Source organism: Chiroxiphia lanceolata, chromosome 3, assembly GCF_009829145.1.
Source record: "Chiroxiphia lanceolata isolate bChiLan1 chromosome 3, bChiLan1.pri, whole genome shotgun sequence".
Taxonomy (NCBI): Eukaryota; Metazoa; Chordata; class Aves; order Passeriformes; family Pipridae; genus Chiroxiphia; species Chiroxiphia lanceolata.
The window spans coordinates 15,640,216-15,650,923 of NC_045639.1; the positions used below are offsets into that span (position 1 = coordinate 15,640,216).

The 10,708-nt window shown below is 43.3% G+C and overlaps 1 protein-coding gene across 1 annotated transcript; it reads right to left on the reverse strand.

Moving 5' to 3' along the window:
- Window positions 1-2,736: 2,736 nt before the first annotated feature.
- PCARE (photoreceptor cilium actin regulator) lies at window positions 2,737-10,708 on the reverse strand. Its single transcript, XM_032684609.1, has 2 exons — window positions 6,933-10,708; window positions 2,737-2,866 (listed from the first exon to the last, which is right to left on the reverse strand). Exons 1-2 carry the CDS (start codon window positions 10,706-10,708, stop codon window positions 2,737-2,739), a joined length of 3,906 nt encoding a protein of 1,301 aa, XP_032540500.1.

Sequence of the window (10,708 nt, forward strand, 5' to 3'; positions counted from 1 at the left end):
TTTGCTTAATGAAAATGCAGCCTAAATTAAGTGATGTACCAGCAAAACACAAAACAAGACAAGCTTATGCTGGTGTGGGGAAGGAGAAAGTAAATGGACCTTTTATAGTTCAGTGCACTTAGGACAGAATGAGTAGTATAACACGGGGCTAAGATTGAAGCTGGTTGCATATAGAATAAAAAAGAAATCAAACTCATACCACGTATATAAAAACTCTGATTTATTTACGTCAATAAAAAATAAATGTTAAATTTGAGTATGGTCTTATAAAACAATTGTGTTCCAGAAATGTTGTATTTGTGAAAAATGGAGCTGTTGACCAAAAAAATGGTTAAAAAAATTTTTTTTTTAAAAAGTGGTGAGCCAAACTATAATTTCTTGCATACTATAGTTACTCAATTTCATGCTTGCAATAGAGATTGAAGGTAAACAAATGATTTGCAGGAGTCCTGTACATTAACTGGACTACAGAGAATCTGTTAGCTATACATAATCATGAGTTCATGTTACAAACTTGTGGATCACTCCTGGAGAAACTCTGTGTCTTGCATGCAATGTTCAGTTTGCTGCAGCGTCCTTAGGGCAGCACTGGAATCCTTCAGCAGCAGCTGCAGTGTTTAGGTAGGATTGTGTTTGCAATGAGCCTCCTGATGACCACAGCCTCAGTCAAAGCTGGAGAGATGCAGTGGTAGGATGCCAGCTCATGTACCACATTCTCAAGGTAGCCTGGTTTGGGGGAAAGATGCTTTGGATGACTCCATGTCCAGCTAGCACACGTTGTGCTGAAGTGAAGTATTGCCCCATGTGCTCATGCAAATTCCACAGAATTTAGTGTTTGGGGGATATACATAAATACTTTCTCTAACTCCCCGTTACGGATGCCAGGAAATTTCAGCATGAAGCCATATAGAGATAAACTGATTGTCGTAGCTGAGGAGAAGCTGTCCTCCCACTCTGTTCCATGTTCATCTGCAAAGCTCCATTCAGTCATGCAAAGTGCCATTTTTCTGCTGTCATGTTTCAGGTTTGGTTCTGTCTGGGTGGTTACAGCCAGTGGAACAAGCCAGCCCAAAATGCATGCAAAAATGCATTTGTATTCTTATGCAGCAGGGAGAGAACTACACTTCTGATGATGGGGAAGACTAACCTGCAGAGTTAGCCCTGCTGATGATCTTTCAGTATCTCCCTGGTGATTTTCCAGCTTGATAGGGGGATGGTGCATCTGCCTGTGCGATTACTGGGTGGATCAGTTGGCACCTCCCAGCTGTTCACTATGGGTGTGGCTGCTTTGCCACCTCAAGGTCACAAACCCCTGACCATCCAAAAAACCCTATTCGCTGCGAGCTTCTCTATATTCAACACCCCACCTTAAACATAACAATTAAGGTTTCCTCGTGTCTGTGACATAAAATGGCACTGAACTTAGTGAAAGACGGTTGTGAATAAGGCACTGGACTAAAACTCAGGAGTTAGTATGCAGAGGGGTCCCTTATGCAACAGAAGATGAGCCTCAGTTCCCCATTCATGAAGGTGGGCAGCTAAAAATCCTGTGTGAAAGTGAAATGGCCAGACACCACCATGATGAAAGCTGTAGGAAAAAATTAAACTATTCCTAACAAAATATGATACAAAGGGCTTTTTCCTCTTGTCTCTTATTCTGTATGAAAGTTGTATCTGAAAACATGTCAAATAAAACAAAAACTACATTAATTAAAAGTTGCAACTTAATCATGATGATATATTAGTTAGGTAAGAAAGATCTAGTAATTTCTGAAACTGTATTCAAGAGGATGCTGTAAAAGCTTAGGATTAATTGACTGTAAATAACTTGTGCTTTTATTAAGAAGAATCTGCCTAGACTCTTCAGTGAAATTACAATATACCCTCAAGCTGTATAACTCAGAAAAAAATTATAATACATTTTCAGGGAGAACAGGATTTTCTAGGGTGGCTTTAATTAAAAAAAAACAAAACAACAAAGCAAAACCCAAATGTGTCCTTGGATGACTCAGGATTTATAATGTTGTTTGATTGGGCTATTGCAAAACTACTCTAATCAGGATTAAGCCTTGTACCCTGGAAACTAGAGGTGATAAGATTATCTGATCATCAAGGGTGATTTAGAAGATCAAAACCTTTTTGAGTGAGTAAGATCCCTAATTTTATTCCTTTAAAAGGGGTTATTTTGTTTTAACTTGTATTTGACCTTATTCTCTCCTTGCATATTGATAAATACCTAATGTACAGATGTTGCTTTGTTGACACCATTGTTGTTTTTTGCAATAATATTCAATTGGTTCAGGGTTTTACCTCCCCCTGAGAAAAGTCACAACAGCCCCTTTTTACACAAACTGTGATGCCTCCTGAATAAACAACATATTGAATAATGATCCCTTCTGATAGTTTTTGAACTCATCTCTCTAAACAGTGAAAAAAAAGGACTTGGCTACAGGCCTGGTCGTTATCAACTAAATTTGCCTCACACTCACCTGGCTACAAAGTGTTTCTTTTGTTCCTGTAGATCTTTGAGTTAAACCATGGAATGAAAAGAGAAGCAGCTGGCTGGTGTTTCGTTAGATTGTTGGGGCCAATTGGGGGTTTTTGATGCAGCGCCATCATATATTCTCCTTGCAAGAGAAGATGAAGCCACATTTTGGAGACTCGGGTAAGGCTGCTTCTTCCCTCTGGGGCCTCTGGCCTTGCTCATTCCTCTGCCTTTGGAAGGGGCTTCTGCTGTCAGTCCCTCTGCAGCCCCTGGCCCACGATGTAGAGGTTGGGGTGGGAAGTGGATCTGTTGGAGTCTTTGATTTCAGGAGCACAAGAGTTGTTCCAACAATCACTTGCTTTTCTAGGGCTCTCCTCCAAGCTGTGGAAGGAAAGATGCTTAATTTAAGAGGCTAATGAATAGTGACTTTTAAAAACAGTGCTGATTAGACCATGTTAACCCACAAAGCAAAATGGTGCACAGTACTATGTCATTCCCTGTCTCCTCCTGAATACACACTCTTTATGTGCACCACCCAGATTTTATTCTTGTCATGCCAAATGCACTATACTGCTCTCTCTCTCCCAAACCTCTCTTGGGAAACAAGCATTTTATATGTTGAACAGGGGATCAGTGTGACACTGGGTTCTCTTGCAGATAGGGACAGATTTCAATGAAGCGTCTTGTTCCAGATAGCTAGAGGAAAGGAAAGGTCTTACCTTTGATATACATCTGCTTAATGTGGTTACAGTGATTTCTGAGCACGCCAGCACGACTGTGGGAGGGGAATTCTGGTAGGATAAATCTGCCACTGAAGACAGGAGAACTGAGACATAGAATGTGCAAATGATGTTCCTGGTTGCACTGGCACTCTCTGGGGGTTCAAGGACTTTATGTATCAAGACCGATTAGAGCAGTGGAGCTAATCAAGAGTACCTCACACTATGTACCTTCGTGCTGAAATGTGTCCTGTGTTGCTGTAGCTAATTAAAGTGGTTTAAACTCAACATGGGGAAATATTTCAGAGCTACCTGGGAATCATTACTGTATTTTAAGTATATAAACTGCAAAACTGAACTAGCTTTCAACTACAGACAAGCTATTACATCCCTGTTCTGACTGCTAGGACTTTATTTTCGAACTGCTGAATGAAGAGATTTGGGATACATGTCCAGTTGTGAAATTAATCCAGATTCAAATATCCCCCAGTTGCAGAAGGTCTCACTTGGGTTCCTTGCTTTGGAACTGATTCAGTCAACCCAATCCATCTTCAAGTTCTCTTTGAACATTATCTTAAAGGCAACAGTATTTAATCTTCTCTTTCCGCTCTACCTCTTGGGAGAGGAGCAGTCCCAATGAAATACTATTTTGTTTAAGTGCATACACAGAAATGGTATTACAGATTAACAGAATTTCTATGAGCAGAGCAACTGTACATGTTATGCCTTACTGAGATGTCAATAACTGCTGATTGCTGTCAAATGACCAAGCTTAGAAACCAGCACAGTTAGCTCAGTCTGTCCATCCACAGGCTGTCCAAATAGGAACAGGCTGTACTGACTTGAGAACCTGAAACTGAAACTCTTGTCAGATACCCTAAGACTAAATCCAAAAGCTCTAGCACCAGTCCTAGTTAGGGCTGATGACGTTTTCAGTCCTGATATTCCTCGGAGCATGGGATGAGCAGAAGATATGCTTGGAAAAAGAGTGGGTTCTGCCTTCTAGGAGAGCAGTGAGAGTGCAGGAAACATGCAAATCTATGCACAATGCCAACATTTAATGCCCAGCAATGCCAGTTGGCAAAATGAGATGGTATGTTTTTTTTTTTGGCATGTTCTACTAAAATGGGGTGTGTGGGAGGGGGGGACTGAGCTGCCTCTTGTTGCTTGTACAAGCTCCTGCCAGATTATCTTTGGCAATTTACTTCTCAGCAAACTGATGTTTTAATGTGGTATGGGAAAGGTGGGGGGATATATCCTACAGTTTGTGAGGAGGGGAGAAACTGGCTAACCCACTGATTTTCAAAACGTTTTACCTATAAAAGATTGTTACTCTGTCTCCCCTCTCTTCTGCTAATGAAGCTGCTAGTAACACAGAAAAATAACACAGAAAGCCCCCCCACAGACCAAAAAAAGGCACTGTTATATTTTGAAAGGAGAGATAGAGCAAGAGAAGGAATGAAGGAAAGGAGACTGACAGCTGGGTGGGAATGGCTTGTGAATTTGAGACTAGATGCAGACATTGCTAGAATGAGGAAGTTTAGGTTTAGACATTTTGAATTTTCCCTCTGTTAGCTGAATGAATTACAAAGCAAAGAAAGTCCTGGCTGCTTAATGAACTTGGAGGAGAAAGTTGAAACAGAGTGTGGTGGTTTGTCTATCAGAGCAGGGCTGAGCATCTGCACATGGGGATGTGGTGCTCACCTCTGTGGCAACTGTTCCGGTCCTCGGCAGGATGAGAGGACCAGCAGTGATGTGAGGAGCTTTCAGAGCTTTTGCCATGTGTTCATTCCTAAAATACTCCTTCTCTGCCCATCAGCACATTTGCTGTGATATTCAGATTAGGCCATTCAATGCAAGGTCTGTAAAAGTTTACTCCATGCAGCTTATTTTATTTGTAAGAAAACATGGAGTTGTGAATTGCATCTTAAATCAGTGTATATGGCAATTAATGGCCTAAATTTTCCTTTTGCTTATGTTGATATAAATTTGGCCTAACTCAGTAGTACTACTGTTGATGTTCTTTGGTATAAATGGTAAGATGAATTTGGCTTAGGATATATTTTGTTCTTCCAAAATGCTAGCATATCAGACTACTAGGATATATGACTTTTTTCATGAAAGGGATGATTTTATTTACAGTGGGTTTTTTTATATTATTCACTGTTCTCTGACAGACTATGATAGAAAGATAATACACCCCGTTGAAGCATAAATTAGCTAACAATTTACCATAGACAAATTTTGAAATGGATCCATAAAACTGCCAGGGCTTTTGTATTGCAAGGTTTGACATAAAGCCTCTTTTGAAAACATTTATTTCTGCTGGCAGGCACTGGAGTAGATAAAGCTGACTTCACACAGTACATAGCAATAACAGAAAACCCAGGAAACACTGTACAAGAATTTTAGTAAATAGTCAAATGTTAGACTATGATGCAATATTAAAACTGGAACTGCAAAATGGTTTGCATTTCCCAATGTTTTTTGCATGCTTTGTTCAGCACATTCCTCTACCTTCAGTGTGGGAAACTTGGTCCTTATTCAGTCTCTGGGGAGGGAATGCCTGGATGTCCAGCGTCTGTGACTGTCCCTGCTTGCAATGCACTGAGTGCTTGTGCACCTCCAAGTGCAGTTTGATCCTGTTAGGGTTGATCTTCCAATCCCTACTCACAGGAATGATTCATGTGATTTCAGCTCTTCTGTGGCAAGAGCAAAAATACTGATCATGTGAGGAAAGGCTACCGGAGAAGCTTAAAGCTTAATTGACTTACACGTCCTAAGATGCTAAGAAACTAGAATAACAACACTGTACTTCCAGGCTAATCACTGAGTTACACTGATCTTTGAGTATTCCCAAATACACATTTGTTTCCTGGATGGCTTTATGATTTTTATTTTTTTTTTTTAGATGGTAGACAATATTTAAAGCTAAGCCAATTTTTTTTAATAAAAGACCACTAATTGTTGCAAACGTGGAATCAACGTGTGTTGATGTTTCAATTTCTTTAAACTGACTTTCTCAGAGCAATGAATGCCTCGTAGCCATGGGAGTTTTTCCACTTGGAAAACTGGGCTTGGGCTGTGGACCCATCAGACCTGAAATTGGCACCTAGATCTTGAAGTGTGCACAAGAAGCTCGAAATTTCAAGCTATAATTCTGTCTGCACAGATCCTTGCCTACATATTATCTGTCTGTCATTCTTGCCAGCTATCTTGAAACATCCTCACATGGGTTTCAGCTGAACAGTTTACTGGATTAGAGGCTGATGATAGAACAATAGCCCTCCTCTTGGTCCAAGCTGATCTTCTCATGAATATTTATGTCTATAACCTGAGGGTTGCTTCAGAGCTTTAAAGAATTGGATGTCGATGTCAATCCCCACACAGATAAGGAGAGTTCTGTGCTGTGACACCAACACTGAATTTACCCTGAGGTGCCTGTCACAGCTGATGTGTAACTGCAAGGCTTGAGCAAGCCATGGAAAGTTAACTCTTCCCTTTTTTTTCAGACTAGTAGTCTACTAAAATCTGAGAGAAAATAGAAAAGAATATTTGATTGTGATCTAGTAACTACAGTGCTGTCTTTGCCCAGCCATCTCTTCTGCACATTAACAGGGAACTTTTCTAGGAAGTCTCTTAACGACACTGAATTCCCACTGGGAGTTTACAAAGCTGACACAGTGCTATATATCAGCTTTTCTGGTCTGAAGTGGAAAGTTTCTTACCTTGCTTGGTGAAGTGTGGGTTCGCTGCCAGCTGTTAGAGAAGCTGGAGGATGAAACTGGACCCCTGGTCGGCGGTCAGAGAAGCTTCTCCTTACAAACGGCTGAGGGCTGGCGGTGGTCAGGGACAGCTTTCTGGTCCGGTCTCCGGGCTGCCGGAAAAGCAGACTGCTCTTTTGGGAATGTGATGAAGCTTCAGGCTGGCTGGTCACCTCAGCAGTGGGTTTGGTGGGTGCCAGTGGAGGTCTGGCTTCAAATAAGGAGGAGGTGGCTGGGCAAAATATCGAACGGACATTACTGGCCCTCTTGGAGGAGGGGAGCTGGTGCTCGTCCCCAGCATCCAGCCCAGCTCTTGGCCCCTTGTAGGAACGAGATGGGGAGGCTGGGGGGGAGGGAGTGGTGAGGAATGGAGGGGGGCTTGCATCTCGGTGGGAGACTGGGGAGCCCCCCAGACGATGTGGTGCCGGTGAACTTTGCTTGTGCCCCACAGGAGGGCTGAGGGGTTTTCGATGGGTTGGCGGAGAAGGCATCTTCTTCTGCGAGGGTGGGCTGTGCATCCTGGGACTAGAGGGAGGACTGGGCTTCCTTTGCATGGTGGGTGAGCTTGGTTGCACATTGCTAAAAGCCTGCAGAGAGTGTCTGTGGTGTGCTGGGGGGCTGAAAATCCGTTTCTCAGTTGGTGAAGAAGGGGGAGTTCTCGTTGGGGAGACCCTCCTGGCAAATGGTGAGCCTTTTTCATTTCTCCTGAGTGAATCTGGAGAGCTGTGCTTCTGGGACAGCACTGAAGTCGCAGGTGAATTGGGCTCTTTGCTCTCTGAGCTGTCACTGTGTGGTTTTGAAACCCCACTGGGGTTTTGAAGAGGAATAATTTTATGGGTTTGCTTGTATAAATCCGCAGCCTCTTTTCTCTGGGTTTCTAATATCTCCTCCTGGCTAGGGATGTGCACGTTGGTAGGGTTCAGCTCCAGAGAGTACCTTGGCAGTTTCTCATCCCCTGACCTGGTAGTCTTTAGACCTTTATTAGTCATCGCACTGGGGCCGCTGATATTTTTACTTGGTAATAAGTCAATGGACTGAAGGGAGGCTTTCATTTTTGGGGAAACTTGTGATCTCTTATTAGTATGAAATTCTGTTTTGGTGGGCTTTTTGGCATCTTCTGAAGAGTTTTCTTCTATTCTTGCAGTTTCTTCAGGCTCAGATAAGTTTTCAGAAGAAGTGTCCCTTAACATTTCAGGTGGTGGTGGTGGCAGGTTCTCAGTGTCTTCATCAGTCTCTTCCTTCATGTCCGTCTTGCTTAATTCTGCAGGCGGTGCAGGAGGAAAGGCATTTGGAAAGCTAGAAGAAGCATCATTGGTGTTTGAAGTGTTTGCGTCTTCTACCGGTGAAATACGATGCTTAAGATTTAAAGGTGCCAGGCCTCTTTGAAAGGGAATGGTGGGTGGGATGACTGGAAGTCCAAATTTTCTGATGCACTTTATTGGTCCTAAAGATCTCAGAGGTGCAGCTTTTACAAGGTTGTCGGTAGGACTGAATGTTTCAATAAGCTTTTTGACAGACTGCCGGGGAACACAGCTGCTGCCACTGAGCGTTTGTGCTCCAGGAGGCTCATTTTCTTTGCCTCCTGACGTCTCCTGGGTGGGCACCGTAGCATTTAAAGGCTTCATGCTTCCTTTTGCATCCAGCTGATGGTCAGGATTTTGATCAAACGTGAAAAAAGGGACTTTATCCTGATTAGGCAGGATGCTGAAATTTTTTGAGAGCCCTGCCTTCAGTTTGCGAGAAGACCTAGATGTAATTTGCTCATCCTGCAAATAAGCTGCTGTTCTTGATTTCCAAAGCTCAGGGTTGCTAGCTGTATCCTTTCCATAAAACATTTTCAGCCTTTTGCTGAGCTCTTTTTGAGTTCTCTGAAGCTCTAGAAGGGTTGGGTCCTCTGCCTGGCTTCTGAGGGACTCCTCAGACCTGGACCGTCGTTGTTTCCCAAATGTTTTCTGGCTGCCTGTTGCTGTACTGGGCCTTTTTGCTAGGACTGCTCTTCCACTCTCATCCTCTGTCCATTCTTTACGCCTGGATTTAGCTGGGACAAACTTGATTTTTTCACTGATGGCATCTTTCATCTTCAGAATAATTTCTTCTGTATCCACATTCTCCGTCCTCTTGATGGACTGCCTATGCGTGCTATCAGTGATTGCAGGCGAAGACAAGGGCCTCCTTGGCAGACCATCCTTCCCCACTTCTGATGAACTTGTGTCATCATCATCCTCCCCCAGGGTGCTCCCTTCATCATCATCGTCATCATCATCATCCTCATCAGAAAGAAAATCTCTTGATTCATAGATTTTGAAATGTTCACCTTCCTGAGTAGAATCAGACTGGAAGGAGTTGTAGGAATGGCTTTTGCTCAAGCTGGGATGTTGGGGCATGGTAGAAGTGCCTTCTGGTACTCCATCCTGGGAAGAAGTCACTTCCTTGTTTTGCGTGGAAGAATGAAACATGCCTTTAAAATGCCTTTCAAGTGCACAGTCATGGGATGCAGCTGTGCCTGGTGACACTGTCCCATCTCTCATGGCCCCCACTGTTCTGGCATGCTTTTGGGATGGAGGTCCGTGTCCATAAGAATCACTTGTTTGTCCTCCATGCTGGCTGAGAGCACTGAACTCTTTGAGGGATTCACTGTCCACACCAATGCCACTGTCCTCCGAACACAAAGTCCTGTCCTCACCATGGGACTGAGAGCAACCCACAGCTGAGGCTTCAAGCAGCCTTACTGTCCTCAGCAGGTGCTCATCAAAGCTTTGCTTGGCTTTCAGTTTGCCTTCCAAGTTGCTTGCAGCAGACTGCAGGTAGCTGCATGTCTCCTGCAGGGCGTTGGAGGTGAGGGAGGCCAGCATCCCACTCACTAACTGCATTTTATTGACCGTGTACTGCAGCAGTTGTTGCAGAAGATCAGGGTGCTCCTTCAAATCGTCTTTTTCTGCTGGCCACACCAGATTCCCACCTACACTTTTGAGGAGATTTTCCCCATCATTGGCAATTTCTTCCAAGAGTTGGTTGATTTCATCGAAGCGAAGCACGAGAAAGCTTATCATCTGCTGTAGGAAGAGCTGAGTTTGGGTAGCCTGGCTGGCCATGTGCAGTATAGTTTCATACTTGGAGAGGTTGGGATTCAAGTAGGCATATGCACTCTGGTGAGCCTTAACGAGTGGTTCTGGGAAATCTACTTTCTTCTCTGCCTCGCATGGGGCTAAAATGGACTTTTCTTTACTTTTGCTAGGTCGACCTTGCTTTGCCAGCTTATTTTTTGGCTTCTTTCCTTTCTTTGGGATTTGCTTTGCGTTGCTTTCGTTCTTGTCATCCCAAACGAAAGCTGCTGGTTCTGATTCACAGGAGGTTTGCTTTCTGATCTGTATGGACTCAGCGATGTGCTTTTGAGACTCAATCAGTTCAGACATAATGACTTCAGCATCTGTGGCTGTCCTCTCAATTTTCTTGTCTTCCCTGGGAATCTGAGAATCTGAATGAGCCTTGGAAGATAACTGTAAATTATCATTTTTGTCCTGCTCTGATAGTTTATCCTCCTCTTCTTCCAGGTAGTCATTGCTCTGGATCCCATATTGGCGTAATTCATCAATATTGTAGCAAGAGGAACCTTTAACCAGCAGAGGGATTCCTTTATCTCTCGGATCAATTGGCAAAACACTTTTGGGTTTATTCAAAGCCTTAAGACCACTTCTTGAAGCAGTACTAGCAATCTCGCTGTGAGAAGGTGTGCAGCCCAT

Excerpts from the sequence above, each read along its gene's own strand:
- PCARE (XM_032684609.1), bottom strand. The coding sequence starts at position 10,708 with ATGGGCTGCACACCTTCTCACAGCGAGATTGCTAGTACTGCTTCAAGA. Across the intron at positions 2,867-6,932 it reads CCCACACTTCACCAAGCAAG|CTTGGAGGAGAGCCCTAGAA; the intron begins GTAAGAAACTTT and ends TTCCTTCCACAG.